This window comes from Archocentrus centrarchus, chromosome 1, assembly GCF_007364275.1.
Source record: "Archocentrus centrarchus isolate MPI-CPG fArcCen1 chromosome 1, fArcCen1, whole genome shotgun sequence".
NCBI classification, from domain to species: Eukaryota; Metazoa; Chordata; class Actinopteri; order Cichliformes; family Cichlidae; genus Archocentrus; species Archocentrus centrarchus.
Genome location: NC_044346.1, coordinates 7,231,406 through 7,252,428, shown reverse-complemented (window position 1 = coordinate 7,252,428; position 21,023 = coordinate 7,231,406). Strand labels below are relative to the sequence as shown.

General features: G+C 41.0%; 2 protein-coding genes across 6 annotated transcripts in view; one reads left to right on the top strand and one right to left on the bottom strand.

The window, feature by feature from the left end:
* Nucleotides 1-7,676, bottom strand: part of syngr1b (synaptogyrin 1b) — a 47,170-nt gene extending 39,494 nt beyond the window's left edge. For both annotated transcript variants that reach the window (XM_030735262.1, XM_030735340.1), the window contains exon 1: nucleotides 7,521-7,676. In XM_030735262.1, the coding sequence (XP_030591122.1) occupies nucleotides 7,521-7,622 (102 nt within the window). In that variant the 5' untranslated portion in view covers nucleotides 7,623-7,676. The remainder of the gene's footprint in view (nucleotides 1-7,520) is intronic.
* Nucleotides 7,677-7,770: 94 nt separating this feature from the next.
* On the top strand, nucleotides 7,771-19,722 carry ift27 (intraflagellar transport 27 homolog (Chlamydomonas)). 4 transcript variants are annotated; one of them, XM_030735531.1, is made up of 7 exons: nucleotides 7,771-7,854; nucleotides 9,154-9,233; nucleotides 17,267-17,326; nucleotides 17,626-17,685; nucleotides 17,899-18,016; nucleotides 18,322-18,431; nucleotides 18,600-19,722. In XM_030735531.1, the coding sequence occupies exons 1-7, from the start codon at nucleotides 7,839-7,841 to the stop codon at nucleotides 18,702-18,704; spliced, it is 549 nt and encodes a 182-aa protein (XP_030591391.1). In that variant the 5' UTR covers nucleotides 7,771-7,838; the 3' UTR covers nucleotides 18,705-19,722. The 4 variants fall into 4 exon arrangements, with proteins under 4 accessions (XP_030591391.1, XP_030591309.1, XP_030591473.1 ...); XM_030735449.1 differs by lacking the exon at nucleotides 7,771-7,854 and adding an exon at nucleotides 8,618-8,793; XM_030735613.1 differs by lacking the exon at nucleotides 7,771-7,854 and adding an exon at nucleotides 8,646-8,789.
* Nucleotides 19,723-21,023: the final 1,301 nt, after the last annotated feature.

Genomic DNA, 21,023 nt, shown 5'->3' with positions numbered 1-21,023 from the left:
GCGGAGTTACCTTGAAAAGCCAGCTGATCAAGTTCCTTTGACCAGCTGACTCTGCAGTGAGACGCTATATCTTAATCAGCTGTTCGCGCATTGTAAGGTCAGGAAACCCGAGATTCAGCAGCGATCGCCTGGCGTTAAAGGATTATTCTGATAGAGAGTAGACTGCGAATTTAAAATTTAATATTGAGCAGGCTGCAGAAACAACCTACATAGGTATACTGTATAGGAATTGTTCATCCCTCAGTGTAATTAGAAGAACAAAACAGGGCAGGTCATCAGGCAGGAGAAACAGGATCAACTCCCTTTGTGTTTCTGATTTCCAATGTTTTGTTTTATAATTTGTATTTGGAGCACTCTATTATATGTTGAGTATATAAAGAAATGTTTGATATAGGCCTAATTGTATGTTTTTACATTAGTAATTCATTTTACACTTTTATTTTTTTTTTAAATTAAAATCTAAGGAGCCATTTGGGAGCTGAAAGAGCCGGCTCTTCTTTGGGAGCCGAGCCTAAAGAGCCGGCTCTCTGAAAAGAGCCGGAATTCCCATCACTACTGAGCAATCCGGTGTTAATGGTTACTGCTGTTCTGCTATGTGTATACATGTGCACATTGCAGCTATTTTTTTTTCTCTGTGTGCTGCAGGCAGTAAAGCCATCCATCAGTTTTCCTAACTGCTTATCCAATTTAGGGTTGCATGAGGGCTGGAGCCTATCCTTGCTGTCACAGGCCAATGATACTGACATAGAGTTGAGAAAAGTCAACTTTAAGGTTAAGGCTGAGCAAACAAAACTGTTTATGTTGTAAGCACCACACCCTAAGACACACCAACCCATTAAACAGACAGGAGAAAGGACTAAAGGTGTTTGTAATGCTTTCAGGACTATTAAGATGTCAAGCTGCCACAGCGAGTATTGAACCTCCTAACATCAATACCCTTTATTTATCCCAGCAGTGATTAAAACAATGTGCAAAAAGAAACATTTCAGCAGCATATTGTAGTACCTGTATTTGAAGTGTATACTGTGCTCTCAGTGACATGAATCCACTATATAAATGCAAAAAAATGAAGGAAATGGCCATTGCTGCCCAGCATCATGATATATTTACAGACAGAGAAGATGCTGCTGCTGATGCAGACACAATCAGATCTCCCCCAGAAAGAACTTGTAAATTTCTGTGATTTGTTTTCCATGTGATTTGACCTGAAGTGAACAAAACAAAGCAAATGCAGTGAATGATCAGTAAAAGTAACAGGGGTGGGGGGGCGGAGAGCTATCTCCTGCATAATACAGGATCACTGTTGAAGAATATTACATCCTGTGTGCGCGCGAGGGTGTGTGTGGGCTTATTGTCTGCTGCAGCGTGTCGGTCCAGACTGGGGATACCTGATTGCTGTTGTCACCATGGCAGCAGCTGCTCATGTAATGAGAGAGAGAGTGAGAGAGACAGGAGACCTTGTCAAAGTACAATTCAAGGAGAGCCACTGCAGTACCAAGGCTACACAATGAGACAGAATCACAAGTCCAGAGCACAACCGCACTCTGCTGTCTGTTCTGTCGAGTCACTCATTCACAGACACACACACACAGACACACACTGCTCTCCTCGATATCTCTCTTTCTTTTTTTGTTGCTTTATTATCTCCTTCCTATTTGAAATGTGGTGGCAGTTAGTGAGAACATGACCAGACGAGCCCAGAAAACAAGCTTGTACCAGTGCAAAAAAAACAAAAAACAGACGGTCCCTCAATCTTGTAAAGCCGGGCGTAACAGAATCAAGGGAGAGCGGAACTGCAATCTGGACTGTTGCTCATTCAGTTACAAGCCTGCTTTTTTTAATGGCGACAGCAAGTGCAACTGAAAGGGCAATTTTGTTGTGTGTTCAGCCAGTCCACGGATGAAAGAAAAGCTGGCCGTAGCCAAAGCGATGTCAACCAGTTATATGTGGAGTCCCATCTTAATACTTTGAGTTATGAGAGTTTACACAAATGTCTCAAGGCAAACCATGTTGATTGTCAGGTATTTGCATAAAAAATGCTTCAAACGTCACTAAAACAAATAGCAGAGGTGTGAGGCCTAGTGGCTACAAGTTGCCATGCTCTAACAATGGAAACTAAGCCTTGATAAAATTGTACACTTTCATTTACACTAGATTAAATTGAGATTAAATCAGGTGCAAACAGAGAAATATAACAAGCAAAAGATTTCCACTACACTGCAATCTCCTATATACACTAATGAGAACTGACAGGGTAAGATTTATAATAAAATCTCTCTACAGCAGTATGTTGTTATCAGTGGGGAGTTTAGGATGGTTGCGACACTGGCCAAAAAGCAATCTCAAGGATGTATAAACAACCTTAATTGATAGGACATTAGGTTCTAGGCTTTATGAATATTTAATGCAAACATCTGCAGAGTTTCTGTTCACACTTTTTTTACTACAAGCAGATTAACCCTCTGTACCCCCGTAACAGCCGTGGCTGGCTTGCATGTTTCTACTACTGTCCGTGTAGGAAAACATTTTTGTACCCACACACTATTTTAACATATTTTAAAAGGCCTACTTGTGATCTTTAAATCAAAACTAACTTATAATTGACACTTTATAGCAGCTACATTTAAAGATGAGAATATTTATCAAATTCCACCTTTCTTTCAGAATTCTCAGGAATCTCCAATTCTACAAGAGTTCTACTGGGATGTAGAGAGCTACAGCATGCACGCAACATAAAAATGCAACTTGCTTCTTAAAATAGCTTTCAAACTGTCTGAATTTTGACGTGTAGGTACTAACGGACTCTGTGGGTGTGTGAGTGTGAGTAACAAGGAGCTGACGGAATGCCCTGCACTCATACGTGTTTCTGCTGGTGATACAAAATAGTTACTCATCAAGCACAAAATCTCTTGACCTCTGAAATGCTAATCGCCATCGCAGCTAATTTTAAAATGCTATCCCACGCTGTTTATATAAGAGTGTTTTAATTAGGGAGGAAATATGAGAAAAGTTGAATTTTCCAGAGCAGCTCACAGTCAGACTTTAAGACTAGGTTTCTGCGGTCTGCTCAAAACCACTTTAACAAATGATAAGAAAGTCTGGATTCTTGGAAGAAAGTACTTTAGGCTGAGCTAAAACAAACAATTTAGCAACTTTGTTGGCAGTTTTCAATCCATCTGTACCCCAGTTTGATTTTTAAAGACATATTTAAATTTAAATAATTGTACTGATGAGTATGTATATCTCTCATTGTATTTGTTTTAGCTCTTTTAAGCCTAAAAACAGATATTTAAAAGGTTTTAACATGTTTTTAAGGAATAACTGAATGTAATCTTTTGCCCGTTTTGACAGTAATAATATTCATGGTTTGTTCAAATAGCTATAATGTTGTTTTGACAATTTCTGACCAGAGTTTTGAAATTTCTTAAAGAAAAACTAAATTACTGTGACAATTCTCTTTTGAAATGTCATTTATGTTCCTGATAGTATTTTAATTCAAAGGCAGGATCTGGTGAATGCACGAGGAGTCCTATTACCACTGTCTATGTAAACAGAGGTGCCTGTTGCAGGACCAACACTCAAAGTACAGCGGGATTTGAGATAACCATTTTAGTCTTTCAATATAAAGCGTATGCATGCGTGCACGCACACACACGCACGCAGCAAACTGCACTTTCTTTTTTCGAGAGTTAAAAGGTGAACTTTGATCAGCACTTTCACCCCGCAGGGCAGACAGGAGCTCCGCTTTGGGCATGTTGACTTCTGAAAATGCTTCCCTAGCAGAGTTGAGCACAAAGCAGAACAGCATATTTAGGTGTATAATGATTTGATGTTTTATGTTACCCCTGCAGTAACCCGAATCCTTGAACAGCAGCAGAATTTAAGGAACTACGGTCAAAGCAAACAAGAATTGATCCAAGCTTCAAAAGTAATTCGCTTTTAAACGCACATCAAAGTAGAATCACAGGCAAACAATGTCATGTTTATTTTGCAAGTCAGGTCGACCCTGTTCAGCTTAATTAAATCCAAATATTTTTATTTCCTCAAACAGAAGATTATCACGCACACGATATTTTCCCTGCACCTGTCTCTGTGTTCACTGTTCCTCTTTTCATCCATCCAATCTTCTTCATAAATAAAATGCAGGACTGACTCTCTGAGGCGGGCTCACACGTCATTATCACGTCCACATTCAGCTGTCGTGAGTCACAACAAGTGGGAGATAGATGGAAAAGAGAGGGCAGAGAATCCTCGACCAACATTCATAAACTGTTCTCCCTCTCTGGCAGTGACGTCCCCCTTAAACAAATGTTTAAAGGAGAATTCCACTTTCAGCTTGGTGTTTCATCCAGTAAAGTGGTTACTCTCGCTCTGTGGGTCATGCTAACTTTGTAGGGATTTAGGAGAACCAGAAGCCAGACAAAAAGCATGTGAACAGTGTTCAGTGGGGGCTGCCTGATTCTTAATGTTGGTTTTCCATGCAAAAGTCACCTTACAGAGTGTCTCAGGGATCTCCATCCCAGATACTGGCCTGGTTCTGTTAGCTAACTGCTGAAAGTTTCAGCCCGGTGTGACAACACCGCAGCAAGGCGCATCACCGGACGATCAACCACTAGCTAGAAACCTGCTTAAAGTGCTTCATGAGACATCATCTGTTTGTGCATGTCTGCAAATCTGGAAGCATGTGAGCGGCTGACGCTTTACCCTGGTCACTGAAGTCTTGAAAAAAGTTGAGGCCAGCACATTTATTTGCTGCATGTGCCAATTTTTAACTTCATTGAATGAAGCTTCCATTGAGAATGACTTGAAGCCAGCTGCCTTTTCACCCTAACAGCCACAACAGCTGTACTACTGGGAAATATACCTGGCATAGGAACTAAGGGATTCTTCTTTACAGTGCTGTATGTGATAGTTTCCTCCCCCACAGACTGCTGCAGACTCAGTATGAACATCATCACACCAAACATCACAAGCCCAGCTATGCCTGTTACTATGGAGACATGTTGCTGCTCTGCTGACACCTCAGGACGGGGCATGAGATGAGGAGTCATAAAGACACTGCACGCCTGTAAAGCATTGTCTCAGTATCACTGAAAGTCTGAAGTAGTGCAAAATTGCTAAATGTTTAAGAAATTCACTGCTGAAACAATCTGTCACATAAAAAGTTTCTTAAAAGCTTATCTGAGGACCATGAAGCCCTTTTATTAGGAATAAGATCTAAACATTTGCTGTTTTGGTTTCTATTTTCAAGATCTGAATGTCCTTCAAGAAGCCTGGAGAACTCTTTCTGAGGAAATTACAAGAAAGCTGCATTGAAGAATAAAAGTGATCACACCAGATATTGACTTTCAATTGTACAAGCTCTTTTTATAATATATATTTCCAAGCATGTTTGCACAGTTCAATAAATCGCTGTACCTATTTCCCATTTTCCTAGCAAAAATATAAAGAAATAAGGGGTGACTTGAGACTTCCGCACAAGAACAGCTCTCAAACTCCTTTTCAGTTCAGTTTACTGTCATGATCGGATAAAACCCAACAACTGTAGCTCAGTTAGCTTAGCAGGCTAATAGGTCACATAAGCATTTTTTATTGATAGTAAACAGAAAGAAAGATAAGTAGCTCTCAGGGTAGCACCCCAGAGGGTTGCTGCCTTCGGGTAGTCCCCGCAGCTGTGGTCAGGAAGTGCCTTTGGTCACACGTGAGACCATTTTAATGAATGCTATATTGAAAACGACTCATGCATGTTTTCCTGTTTTTGCATGAATCGAGGTGGCATAAAAGCATTAGTTTAGCCTCTTTTTTAGACTAAAAGTGCAAATATTCTTTTTCTAATTGAACATAAAGTAGTCAGTTCAAATTGAACAGTGAGCTAAAACGACAGTGTCTGGCTGAGTGGTAGAGCATTAGTTCTATACATATTGTCTAAATGTGTTAAAAATAATAAAATAACAAAATAAACAATATCCCACTGTTCCAGGTTTGAAGCACCTCTGATGTACAGCAGTCTGCTTTGAAAGTTTTTCCAGCCACTGGCTTTAACCACCAAGAGTACTTATTATTCTCAATGCATTTGTCATTAAACTTACATATTCCCTGTTCCATAGACTATTGAGCAGGCTGGTTAGCAAACCCTTCTTCATTACTGTGATTTCTGTGTTTCTACCAGTGTCCTAAAAGCCCAAAAGCCTGCTGGGCCTAAACGGACCTCCCAGGCATAAGCACGGGGGATTTCTGTATTATTATGAATGACTGAATTAGTAAATGTATCTTATCAACCTACTGTTACTGCTAACTGATTTTACACATATATAAACAGCCTAAAAGCAGCAGTATAACTATAAAGCACAGGGTTAACAATTATATGATTTAAATATAGCTACAGAGGGGTGAAAATAGTACAGAAAATTCTTGCAGCACCCCAGCAAAAAGATTTAAAACCCACACAAAGTTAATTAAAGCCAATTTAGTATTTTTAAGGCCTTTTATAATTATTTTTTGTTTATTAAATGTAACTGGAAGACATTTAAGACTTTATAAGGGCTTGCTGACACACTGTATAATGTGGGAAGTTCTTTAAATATTGCATGCTTTACCTTACAGACTGAGGGCTCACATTTTGCTAGTCACTGTATTTTGCACTGCTGCAGTTTGCCGAAAGATCCTTTTTATTTTTATTAAAAATTAAAGGAAATCTTAATGCACTCCTAATTGCTGCCCATGTGAAACAAGGGTCACTTTTTTAAGACAGTGTCTGATATTCATCACTTGCCACAGTTTATGAAGTGGTAGAGTATATTTATTTCCTTACCGTCTATAGTAAATGTACAGCAACCAGATGATTCTGCTTGATGCTCCCCTATGAAAACACCATATAATGCATTTGACTCCTCTTAAAGCTGATATTAATTACAAAAGATGCAGCTGCGGGTTAAAATCTACAACCCCACAACAAATATACTCACATCAGGAGTTGACTCTGACCCTATAAAATGCCACTTGGCGGTGGAGCGTCCACTTTGGGGACTTTTGTTGCCATCTGTTTACTATGCTTCTTAAAGGTGTTCCCCTACTGCTGCTGTTCCTTTTCATTAGCGCCCCTCCTCCTCAGGATAAGGAGGGTGATCACTTATTATGAAAGTATTTGCTGCTCATTAGAAAACATCATCTGGTCACTAATGTATTATCTGTGGAAGGTGAATTTGGTGCACACCGATCAGGACTCATTCTAGTAGCCCATCAACCCACTGCGTGATGAGAATATTATTTGTAATATAAGGTAAAAACATGAAACGCATAAATAAAGCAACACATCAAAAGCATGTTATAGCTTCCTTCAACATCTACAGGAGCTCCACACTGAAGGGAAGCCTCTCTGGGCCCTTGGTTGACTAACTCAAACCCACGTTTGACAGTACATATGCATAATAATAATAAGCGGTGGCCTGTTTAGCTACTCTGTATCTAAGAGCAAAGTTATTTTTCGTTTATTTATTTCTCCAGCTGGAGCGGTCGCTCACCCAAGACACTATGCGGAGAATGGTCTGAGGCTGCTGGAGGAAGGTGACGGGGTCGAAGGCTCCTCCGGCTTTCCCGGCTCCGTACGCCTGCATCCCCTCCATGGTCCTCCTCCTCCTCTCTCCTCCCCGCTGCTGGCTCAAAGGCACAGGGCGTGTGGAGCACCGGGCAACCGAAACTGCTCCTAACACCACCACTACTGTAGCACCCCTGCTTCTGCGCGGCTGGGATGCGCGTCTCTTTCCCGGTCTCCTCGGCGCCCCGCTCTCTCGTGTCGCTGGTTTTAATTTAACCTCTAATGTCCCAGTTGTCTCGTGGATATGCGGGCAAAGACAGGTTTGTGACAGTGTAACGGTGATGCCTTTCCTCCGTAGCTCAGCGCAGAAGCCGGTGGCGACCCCGTGAACGCGCCTCCGCTGTCACGCCTCGGACGGAGCGCTCCTCATCAAAACAACAGCAAAAAACAGCGAACACGCGTAAGTGTTTACGAGGGGGGCGCGCATGTACTCACGGGACCACTACAGAGAGGCACGCGCTCTCCGTTTATCGACGGTGGGCGGGAAAGGTGACAGAAAACAGTGATTAAACCGGAACATAGTATTAACTAATTAATTAATAAAGGTTATACAATTAAGGTGTGTGCACTGAAAAATAAAGGTTAGTTCATACGAGAGCACTTATGAAACCAATGCTGAAATGCTTCGACATTAATAAACAACAGTATAACATTACCAACACCCACCACCTCCAACTCCATGATTGATGGTGAAGGTGTATAAATTCCGCCCTCTAGTGGGCTTACTAGACCAATGCAGGAACTTCATACTTCATTTCTCCTTCAGGCTGTATAAATGATATTGCACTGTTTTTCCAGCAAGCTACATCAATCTGTCGTCATGTCTGCTCGGTGCTGTTATAAACGGTTACACACATTGGTATTTACGTTTGGACGCTGTTTCAGTAAGCTTTGCCTAACAGGCACACTCCGGGGAAAAGTGGCCTTTACCTCGCTCTATGGCCTCACAAACAGCCAATGACAACACAACTACGCGATTACGTACGCGCCGTCTGGACCAATGAAACAACTCCGTGGCCGGTTGCTAAGAAACGCTTTCTGTCCATGTTCCCGAGGCTCCAGGAAGGAAATTTAGATGCGTGTTTGGAGGGATAAACAGTGAAATATAGCTCGTTTACCTTCAAGAGCATTTTTACCTGGCAGAGACTGGAGGTCGTCCCATGTAATGGTGAAGTTAAGGGCGAGATGTCTGCTGGTCGGTAAGGGTTTCAAAGCAGCCCAACCTGATATGTAAGCAACGGGGGCTAAAGCTAACCAGTTAATACAGAAACATCCGCAGCGAAAGCCTTAAGGTCTTCTTATAATGTTCAGCCTACTTGTTACAGGACTGGTAATAAATACATGACTGATACTTTTCTAAATGTAAAAGATAATATTCGGTGGGTCTCTAGTATCTTGCAGGTACAGTCATTTAGCCTTCACAAACCAGTCACTGCCGAGTGAAGCAGTTTGATTGACAAATGGATGATTGACAAATTCACAAAAACTACATTGTAAACGCACACGCGCATGTTATTATAGTTGTATTCTTTTGTCTGTCTGTGTGTGTGTGTTTGTAGGAGATGCTGCAGTGGGTAAAAGTGCTCTTTCTCATATGTTCTACAGTGATGGCACTCTCTTCCAGAAGAATTACAGCATGGTGAGTGCATTAGCAGGTAGTCAGTGAATGGTTTGATCCCATGAGTGGGATGAGTTTCACACACTCCTCATAATTCAGACTAATCTGTAGGGTTAGACCAGTCTAATTTTGGCTCATAGATTAAACTAATGCACGTTAGACTGTTTCACAAAAATAAAGACTGATTTAAAATAACAACAACAACAACAAATTTAGACCCTAGGCTATCTCGGTCTAAGGTTTCCATTTGCCACTTTGGTCGCTTCATGCACTGATGTGATGTCAGCACACAGCCACATCCATGTATACTCACTGTTATGGCACGAATACCTGCTGAAGTATTCTCTTGAATTATATGTGTTGCCACTCAGACAAAATCTCTGCATCAGCACTGGTATAAGAGGAGAAGAAGCAACATCTCTGAGCTTCTGTACTGATATATATAATTATAATGGTAGAAAAAAAAACAGTACGATCGTACACTCATGTCTTCAACCCGACCACAGCAGCAACAACGCAATGCACCAGGTTACAAAAATCGAGAAGTGCACGGCTGGCTGACAACACCAAAGCAGTGGAAGGTGCCATGTGAGAACTGCAAGCATAATGGGACCCTAAGATTGATGTTGCCATAGTAGTGACACCTATTTTGACTAGTAGCAATCAGGAATAAACAGAGAAAAACATGGCTTATAATTGAATTGTTTGCTAACACTATTACGGGGAGAGCAGTAGCCTTTTGGAGCTATGCAGCTCTGAGGACATGTCAGCCATTTTTGTTTGGCCAAGGAAACCATCCTGAGCCTGACTGAACAATGAGTGTGAGTACTGAGCCCTGCTACATTTAGAAGCCAGTCTGGTTTATCTTTTGTTAGTTTATGTAGAGCAGCTATTATACTTGCTGCATAAAATCGAGCATACACTTGGGTCCAAGTCACTAATTTGGTCGTTAAAGGATGAATGTGAGGCTCCAAGCGGACGTCTGGCTGCCCTTCGGTTTTTGCACCAACTATGGATGGGTCCGTCAGGCAGATTCCAAGCAGGTTTGAAAAAAGTGTGTTAGGAATGACTACTTGTCTGTGGCATCTGCAGCTGTCCATGTCTGCGTTCACAAGCAAACAGCAAATGGACTTAGTGCTTTTCTACTTGAGCACTCAAAGCACTTTGCACAACATGTCTTCATTCACACACACACAGACACATTCGTACAAGCAACTTAGGTTTCAGTATCTTGCCCAAGGGTACTTTGGCATTCAGACTGGAGCAGCCAGAAATCGAACCACCAAACCTCTGACTAGCAGATGAACTGCTCTACCTCCTGAGAATGCCTGAGAAACTGCCCCCTGGTGTAGTACTGTCACATAACACAGAGAAAGCAAACTTAGTGCCAGATATACTGCAGTGTATGTGGAGTAGTCAGCATAACATGTCTCCTAACAGTAGGGATGTGCTGTATTTCATTCACACAATCAGCAGAGGAATGGAGCTGTAAAACAAGTTGTTGAGGGATTTACAGATTGGGCTGTACTCCGTGACTAGCCACAGGCATGTCTTTTTGTATTCAGGTTGGGTAAGTGAGGTGAATTGGGTTTGAAGGAGCAGCTCATCAAGTGTAATGTTGGCTCATTGCCAGCACAGTAGTTTCTGGGGAATAGCCTTATCTGTGAGCTGTGAAGTGCTCCAGAATTCAGGTGTTCAGTCCTTCCTGAGACTGCAGCAGCTAATCAGCATGTAATTGGCAAAATGTGCTTCTTTAGTAGGCACACTTGTACTGATAACTAGTATTAACCTTCCTGAGACCTATTAAGGTCTTAGAAGGCTCTGTATGTATTTATAGATGTAGGCAAAGCGGTTAAACAGGGGGTACTGGTGCATAGTTAATCACATATAGTCAGTTACCGATTTGCGCAATCCATCAAGAACTGTAGAATTTGCAGATTAATGAAACACTTACTTCACCGAAGATGTAATTACACATCAATAGAAAATCAGCATTTCTAATAATAGTCAATGATGATTATGTTTATATTACATGTAGTGGAACTCCTTGCAAGCTTTTCAAGGACCTGCAGAGGTCTTTACTACAGGAATCACTGAAGTGCACAAGAGCACAATGTACCAATTAATGCTGATGCAGAGAAGGACTAATCTGCATTATTTATGCTAATCTACACGAGGAAAGGAACCATGTCATTAACGTGACTCTGTGATATACGGGGCATGGCTGCTCACTGATTTCCTCAATGTTCTAAAGGACTAGTGCACTGCAAATGTAAGGAAGTGCAGGTACAGTCCACTTGTGAATATGGATACATACTAGTACAGTTTACTCACAGTACACACACACTCACATTTAGTGAGCTTGCCATTAAGCCTTGCAGCTGGTTATTGGACAGAACAGGTTGGTGAGTGAATTACTGGACAAGCGCCAAATGTGTGTGTTTGCGTGTGTGCACACCCGTGTGATTGTTCAGGTCTTGCTGTGTCAGCAGTTTTGGGGCTTCTGAGGTGACAGGAACGTCGATAATTAATACAGCAGGATTCTGGAAAGCCACCAGAACAGGTACTTAAACTAGCAAACACACACACACACACACACACACCAACAACAAAGTTGAGTTTATTCATACTGCATAGGCTTAATACAGTCACTATTTGTGATGCTGCATGTGTCTCTTCACGGTGGACTAGCAGGGTAGTAATAAAGTAGAAAGGGAATGCAGTCATGCTACCTTTTCAATTTGTTATGGCCTAGCATGCATGATTGCTGAAATCCAGGCAAGCCATAAGACTTCTTTTCAATTAATACGGCTAACATGAAAATATCTAAAGAAATGATACAGATGAAATTGTGTGAAAATCTTCAGTAACGTAAACTGCTTTGAAAGTAAATTCAGGTCTGCGTTTGTAAATTAAGGCTGTGTGTCCAGTTGACACCACTTTATTAGCTGGATGCACTGAAAGAAATGCTCATGGGAAATTGCTGGTCACAGTCTTTGCTGTTGCTATGCAACTGTTGAAACACCTATTTGTAGCCAATCTCTTGTCTGATGCTAGTTGAAATATTTTTAATTTCTTAACTCACTTGGTGCAAAGTGCTTCATGCAAAAGGAACTCCACTTTTGGGAAAAAAAAAAACAAACCAAAACAATTTTGAATCTGTTAAACTATGAATTTTTCATCCAGGAGTTACTTTGTTTTTTCAAGTTGGTAGTAATAGTGAAATGCAAATTAGGCTTCTAGTCCAGTATTTGCATGAGAAATATGAAAAAATAATTTACTGAGCTTCCCCTGAGAGGAAGCTTTCCATTTGGTGCCATCCTCAGGTTAATCTGGAAGGACTGCTGAGCACATTAGTGCTCACTTTCATTTTGACTCCATAGACTTTGCTCTAAGTTGTGTTATTTTGCACATTTTTATTGGCCTGTTTCATCATTACAGGCAATACAGTAAGAATAGCCAGTTGATTTCAAACAAAGTGCATAGCATGTGTTTTAAGTAGTGAGTGAACAGGTTCAGGTAGCAGCTGAATGCTACAGTTCACACTTTTAACTTTTAAAAAGGAGCTTTTAAAACCAAAGCTAATCTCATCTTTTTTATTCCTCTTAGCGTCGATGCCTAATTTAACCCCACTTTTGGCTTTGAGACTTTGATTTTGTTCTAAACGCTATTTCCATCATTTTACAATATACATTTTAACAGTGAGACTCTAGTTCATATGACTGTATTATTAACCAGACTTGTTACTAATACAGTCATGTGAAGAAAGGTTTTCACAGGATTCTGTGCAGTCTCGCATGTACACCCCAGTGATTCAGTAGCTGGTAGAAACACTTTTAGCAGCAGCAACATGAACCTCCACAATGGTGGAGGACTTTTGGTCTCCTGTGAGGTTTGTGAACATTTTGTTTATGCACAGCTCTCTTAAGGCCCTGCCGCAGTCGTTCAGTCAGCGGTCTGGAGTTTGACTGATTTGCTGGTGTCATTGTTCTGTTGCATGACCCGATTTTGGCCAAGTTTTAGCTGTCAGGCAGACGGCCTCACACTTGAATACTTTGGTAATACAGGAGAATTCGTGGTTGACTCAATGACTGCATGGTGCCCGGGTCCTGTAGCTGCAAAATAAGCCAACTTGACAGTTGGAAAGAGGTGTGTTTGCTGGGTTTGGTGATGTGCATTTCAGCCAGACATCTTCACTTTGGTCTCATCTGTCCAAAGGACGTTGCACTAAAAGTCTTGTAGTTTGATCAGATGCAGCTTTGTAAGCTTAAGCTGTGCTGCCATGTTCTTTTTTAGAGAGGAGAGTCTTTCTCCTGGCAGCCCTTCCAAACAAGCCATGCTTTTTTAGTCTTTTTCTAATTGTGCTGTCGTGAACTTTAACATTTAACATGCTAACGCAGGCCTGTGGAGTCTGAGATGCAGCTCTTTGGTTTTTTGCAGTTTCTCTGAGCATTGCATGGTCTGACCTGGGATTGAATTTGCTGGGATGTACGCTCCTGGGAAGATTGAAGCATTTTGTTAACACACACCTCAATGATCCAGACCAGCAAACTGCCAAAACGTCTGCTTTTGTAGAAGTGCTCACACTTTTTGATGGTCAGTCAATCGAGTGCAGTTGATTAGCAGTTTCCAGATTCTTCCAGTAGCTAGTTTTGCTGCAAAAAGTATTTTTAATTCAGCACCCCATCGCTTTCTTTTCAATTTCCTAAATACATCAATCATAATATAAAAATTATGATGTAATACAAACATACAAAGGAGGCAGTTTATTAAAAATGTTAATAAGTTGTCTCATTTGTAAAAATCAAACCATATTTTTTTTAAAAAACTTTGTGTCATTTTTAAAAAATGTAAATTTTTTTTTTTACAAATATCATGACTGCAAAGCTTTGGACGGGTGACTGGGTGACCCTTCTAACCCATTATCCCTGTTTATTTTCTATTACACAACTGTGTTTTCTCTTTAAGATTTCACTAGTGATGGAAACAGGACACAATGTGTGTTTCTTTCATTTGGACTAACCAGTGCTGTGAAGGTTTAGTCATCCCGCATGTTCTTCAACTTTTGGTTTTGAAGGGTAGCCGAGGCTGTCAGCCATTCTGCTCACGTCCTCCTTTGAAAATGTCAGACGGCCTGTTAGCAATATTCCAAGCTTATTTGCTACTAATAGGCTCTCATTGACATTCCAGCGAGACGCTTCCTATGCATCACACCAGCTCATTAGCCTGCTCTGAAGTGGGACTGCAGCATGCTCCGTATGTGTGTACGCGTACAGCCAGATGCTTGTTATGAACTCTGCGTGTGTATGAATTGGGTAAATGTTGGGCTGAGGTGTGCGTGTGTTTGTATTTCACAGAGGCAGTGAGTTTTCACAGCGTGTGTGTGTGTGTGTGTGTTTGCAGGATTTTGGTCTCTTGCATTTGATGTGCTTCGTTAAGTGTGAGCTCAGGAGATCAGATCAATTTAGAGTTAGATGCTGATGTGAAGAAACCTCGATTCACTTCTTCAAGGTCACCACTGATCTCATACCAGTTTGTAGCTGGTGGGGGGAAAGGCAGCCTGCAACTATCCGCTCCATTTAGGATTTCTTTAGATCTCATAGCTTGTAAAGAAGGTGCATTTGTGATGACACAGAAGTTATATCCATATCCTCCTTCCCCTCTACTGCCTGCACTTTATCTAGTTCAACAGCTACTTCTCTTTGCTCTGTATTCATTTCTAAAAGGTGTCCACTTTCTGCAGTTTGTCTTACATTAAGACAGTTTGACCAAAGTTCAAATAGCCACTTTTTCTTAAATTGCAATTGGGGCAGATTCAAAAACACATCTGCCGCCTCCAGCTTACAAAGAAGAAGGAAAGTTTACCAACCAGCACAGCCAGTTTTGTGTGATTCTTATTGTTTTAAAATATATTTGCAGCTGCTTTTATGTGATGTATATTCAACATTTACAAGTTATAGCTTAGCAGGCTGCTGTCTTTAGAGGAAAAAGTTCTCAAGGTCCTCTGTAAGCTACCTGCCCAGCACTAAATAACAGTAGGGATAAGCTGTTTGCTAAAAGGACACTGGATATTGATACATACATTCATTAGCTCGGTATGGCTCCAAATGCTACTGTAACATTAGGTGACTGCTCATAAGTTCACTGCAAATCTCTAGTATTGTTTCAGAGCTTATCCAGCCAACTGTGAGATTCAGTGTTATACAGTCTATTAATGACAGTATTGTTGCGACCATCTTCCCACCACAACCATCTGTTTACCTAACACATTTATTCCCATTAAACAACTACAATATACAGTGCTTAACAAATTCATTAGATCACCTGCCATAAAAACAAGAAAATATAAATATTTTAGACATCAGTCAAAAACGTGTGTAAAACTGCAAATGATATTGTTATTTATGGGGTAAGTAACAAACTGAATTCATGTTTTTATACTCAAATTTGATCCGGCACACTGGATTTCTGTGAGATGTCAGACATTCAAACATAACATTCAACCTCTAAAACTACTTTTCCATTCAGTAATGCAAGTAAATAACTGTAATTTGGCATCATGATTGAAAAAAATAACAATGTGCTTTATTTTTTCTCCTTTTTTCCTCTTCTATTGACCATTTTTGGTGAGTCTGTCTAAACTTTAGCCTCAGTTTTTTGTTTTTAGGGGACAGGAGTGCTGCTGCTGTAGCCCAATTGGTTCAACGTTTAATGTGTTGTACTTCCCTGGTTGTAACGGTTGTAATAAGTGGTTATTTGAGTTACTGATGCCTAGAGCAGTCTGGCCATTCTCCTCTGACCTCTGGCATCAGCCAGGCATTTTCGCCCAGAGAACGGCAGCGGACCGCTCTCTGTAAACCCTACAGTTGGTTGTGTGGGAAAATCCCAGTGAATCAGCAGTTTCTGAAATACTCAGACCAGCCCGTCTGGCATCAACAACCATGCCATGTTCAGCATCACTTAAATCATCTTTTTTTCCTCATTCTGATGCTCATTTTGTATAAATACAATGAGTTGCTGCCATGTGATTGGCTGATTAGATATTTACATTAACAAGCAGCTGAACAGGTGTACCTAATAAAGCGGCCAGCAAGTGTATACTGTTAAATGTTAAACATGGCCAAGTTTCAAGCAGTGTGGTCAGCATATGTGTAAGTAGTCCTGATTAAAGTTCAGACTTTGTAGTGGATGTCCCAAACATGATCATCTCAGACACACAGGTCAGGCTGTGAGCACAGCAGCCCCACCCACCTGCTGCTCAAACCCTCTGCAGGCAACCAGAAGAGAGCTGTTTTAAAGTGATGGCTAAGGAGGTGAAAACAGCTTTCTTCAGACAGTGCATGAAATGCATGCCTGCACCAAGGCCCACAATAATGTAAATAAGGAGTATCTGAATTGTGAGTCATGCAGATACAGTATAAAAAAGCTTGTAGGGAATGCCCAAATGACCAGAGACTTGCTACAGCCTTATCACAAAGCAAATATATATATATATATATATATATATATATATATATATATATATATATATATATATATATATATATATATATATATATATATTTTTTTTTTTTTTTTTTTTTTTTAAGACATTAATAAAAATAAGCATCAGTGTAACAGACACAGCAGCAAGATTTGGCAACAATTTGAATTCTAGGACTGTGGAACTGCCTTCAAATTAAGCCGAGCTTATAATTAGTAATGCTGATGATAAGACTAGACAGCTTCTTGTCCAGCTGTAACTCTGATGACCAACTTTCTCTCCTCTGCTCTCCTCTCCTCTCCTCTCCTCTCCTCTCCTCTCCTCTCCTCTCCTCTCCTCTCCTCTCCTCTCCTCTCCTCTCCTCTCCTCTCCTCTCCTCTCCTCTGCTCTCCTCTCCTCTCCTCTCCTCTCCTCTCCAAAACTTTTGTAGGTGTTAAATGTATTTGGACAGGCACACCTATAATGTGACAGAAAGAATTATTGTTTATGACAAAGAAAAATCATGTGCCTTTTTTTTTAAATTTTACCTCACGTAACAAATTTAACATCTGTAGCTTTGTTTGTTTGGCAGACAACAGGTGTGGAGCTGCTGATGAAGTGCGTCAACATCCCAGCGACCAATGACAGCGTGGTGAGTCCAACCTTTGTCTCCTCCAGGTGCAGGCTACACTGTGCTGAATGAAGCACCAGGTATTAGGCACCCAGCCGAGTTCTTGTCTAATTTAAAAGCCAGTTTTAAAATGCTGACAATTGGAATCCATCTCTCGTATGGAAGAAGCTTTCCCAGACATGTAATATTGTTATTTCTTCATCTGAATTGAGTATGCTATTTGGCAGCATTGTAGGTCTGAGATTAATGTTCTTATAAAAGAAAACATCCCATGAACAACACTTCTTCCTTTTCCTTTTTTCCTTGCATTTCCCCTCCAGGAGCTCTACATCATAGACTCTGCAGGGAAGGAGACATTAGTGGAGTCCTGTGAGAAATTGGTGAGACTTGTTCTCTAGATTTCTTTTTTAAATTTGCATGATAGTGAAATTCATCATCCAGAGCTTCACTTCCTGTCATGGTAACATGTTATTTAGTTTGTTACAGAAGTAGAAAGAAAGTTGATGTGGCACCAATCCTGTGTCTGCCCCACTTCCCTCATTCCCTATATATAAAAACCAATATTTCCCACCTCATCACATTCCCTTCCACAGTGGGGTGAACCTTCATTGTTGTGCCTGGTTTTCGACCTGACCAATGAGCAGTCTTTTGCTAACTGCAGCTGCTGGATGGAGCGAGTCCGTGCTCACTGCCAAGGTCTTCATGTTCCAGGTAACACCATATGAAACAACATATGAAATACTGGTAGACTGACTGTAAAAAAAGGGAGGGAAATCAATCAGGACCACTACGGTCAAAAGAATACTAATATTAACATCTGCAGTAATTTTATATGTGGCAGCAAGGCTCAACAAGGACATTGTTCCAGAAGGCTTGTGGTTTGTTCAGTTAATGTTTTAGAGACTTGTAGTCAAATGTAGTTTTTTTTTTTCCATGGAGACAGAAGCAGTGCATCACCTTGGCTTGAATCTGTGTTTATGAACCCGTGTGTGTGTTTGTGTTTGCGTGTGTTCCAGGTGTCCTGGTGGGCAACAAATCAGATCTGTCTGCTAGAAGAGAGGTCCAGGCATCTGTGGCCAAGGAATGGGCCCAAAGTCAGGGACTGGAGTACCACGAGACATCAGCTGTGAGTGAGCGTATTGTACACATCACAATATATACAGTGTTAATGGTTGGGGATAGGGTGGGCATTAATAGTACCCATATCTCAAGGATGAACTATGCAGAAAATAGCCTATTTTTTAATATAATACAGTGACATTTATCACTGTGCGTTTGTGTTTGCCTCTTACAGAAGGAGATGGAAAACTGTGATGCGCCCCTCCTCAGTTTAGCTCGGGCCTTCCACACTCTGTACCAAGAGCGTCGTGAGACCATCCAAAATCTTAATCCAGGCTAGACCCCTGCCCGCTCACTCATCTTGAGTTTTCACCATTAGGACAGCAAACAAAGGATCTCTCCTGAGAGAATCTCAGAGGCTGAGAGCTTTTGAAACTCTTGCAAATGCAGATAATGCACAACAAAACACTGTTTTCATTTCTACCAACCAAGCTTGGGAGTGTCTTGTTCAGACAGATATTTTAATATGACGACAAATAAAGTTGTTTTTCTGTGATAATAGGTGGTTAGCTGTCTCTTATCTGTGTTTCCTCTGTGCTCAAATAGTGGGTTTTCTTTCACAGTGATGGCTGGGTGATTACCAAAACCACAATAATACTTCAGCTCATTGTGGGGGGAAAGGAACGCCTGTACCTCCTCTTTTCTTTTTACAGCTCCTCTTCTGTCGCAGTGGTTGTTCCTGATTTTAGGCAGCACAAATGTTTGATCTCCTCCTCTTATTTTTTTTTTTTTTGCCTCATACACTCACCCTCGTTGTGTTTTCTTTTTATTTCCTGGCTTCAGCTCGGTTTAAGCTTGCCTTCTTTTGCATTCGTTCTTTCTCACTCATCCTGGGTTGTTGCTTGTTACTCTTTTCTCTTTCCAGTTCAGTTTCTTTCTCCCTCTGTGTATCTAGCACTTTCTCCCTTGTTGTGTTAACTCCCCGGCTGCGGCCCTCTCAACATCATTTCAGTCATGTCCCCTGTGCGGCGCTAACAACCAGTAATCACCGTTCTAATTAGCGCTCTCCCATTCAAACCAGGTCAAAGCCATGTCCTTGTTCTTTCCCTGCCTCTCAGACCAGCTGCCACCATTCAAATGAGGGCACGCTGGTTTGAGGCAGACACAATAGTTTTTATCTCATTATACACCACATATAATGACTGCTGTGTTTACTGATGATGGCTCTGTCTTGTTTGGAAAATGTGTAGTCCAAACGCAGTCGCAGGATTTTATTTTATTATTTTTAGGACATTTTGAAAATCACAGCTGCGTTTATTCCCCAAACATATGCAGTAACTGAATAACATTTAAAGGAACTGATCTGGAAAGTTTATCTCCTGTAAAATGGTTTGTAATAAAGTTCTCCACAAAATCTGCATTAAACAACTTATAATTGTTATTGCAGCTTTTGTTCTCATTGAGTGGGTGATTATAATCATAGCAATTAGGCTCTCTATCCTTCTCAGTCTTTCTCTCCTTATTGTTTTGTGTCTGTAATTGGTATGTGTGTTTGTGAGGGTATCTGCGTGTGTTTTCCTGTGTTCCTTCGCTTTCTGCCCAGCAATATGCACATGCATCTCTGTAAATGTATGTGGCACTGGTGACTGCGGGTGCCTCTTCAGTGTGGAGCCTATAGTGCAAGTGCATACATGTGATGGATCTTTTGGAGTGCGAATTCATAAACCTGGAAGGCTCAGGCTCGGAGCCTTTTTGAAGTGTAATTACCTGACCGTCATCCGTTTGATGTCTTCTATTCTTTATCTGCAGAAGCCTCAAGGACAACTGGGCTTATTGTTGATATAGACAATCACTGCGTTCTCTTTATAATCCGGGAGGAGGTATATAAAAAAAAGTCTCTGTGGAAGGTAGGTCATAGCTGCTGTAGCAGGCGAGCTCCTCTCTAGCTGGTTCCAAGTGCCAAAAACTGCAGTTCTTCAGATGGCCACTTGAGGCTCGATCCAAAAGTGTCAATTCCCATAGACTGTAGATAAAAGATTGACAGTTTTATGATCTGAAAACTGAAGCCTTAAACCTGCATTCCTTTTAATGGCTAACTGGGGGCGAGTCTTCTGGTTTCAAAAAGAAGCCTTGTTGTATTGAGGTTTCTCATGTGATGTCATATTGCTCAAGAGTTGTCCACCATACCGGATGTTAGAACCAATAGTTGCTAGGGAAAATGTGTATTCCCTGACTGGTTGGCAGTGGTTACTGGAGGTTATTGGCTGGGGTGAAATCACTTGGAATGAAGGTGCTGTACCAAAAACATCCTAATGATTGCTTTGGTTGTCTGTAGTTTGCCAACTAATTACAGTAAAACATAAAAAATATCCAATCAAAACCACAAATGGAGAAGTTTTACATTCACAGTAAAAGTTGTGCCTGTTGGCTAGATGCTGTTGGCCTCCGGTCTGAGGCACAGCCTTTACGTTGAAGGCGAACCTTCTCATTTCCAGTTTGTGTTGCATTTTTCACAGTTTCAGTACAGCTTGGCAAGTAGCTGGACGGTATCTGTAGGCAAGTTTGTCAAAACCATTCAAACTGATACGGCAGCAATATGCTAGTGACCAAAGGAATCACAAGTAGGTTTTTGAGGAATGCACCTTTTTCCCTTGTGACA

Bases quoted from the DNA above. Each gene is read 5' to 3' on its own strand.
- ift27 (XM_030735449.1), top strand. From the start codon at position 8,760: ATGGTGAAGTTAAGGGCGAGATGTCTGCTGGTCG. The intron at 8,794-9,153 runs GTAAGGGTTTCA...GTGTGTTTGTAG, and splicing joins GGCGAGATGTCTGCTGGTCG to GAGATGCTGCAGTGGGTAAA. The intron at 17,327-17,625 runs GTGAGTCCAACC...TTTCCCCTCCAG, and splicing joins CAGCGACCAATGACAGCGTG to GAGCTCTACATCATAGACTC.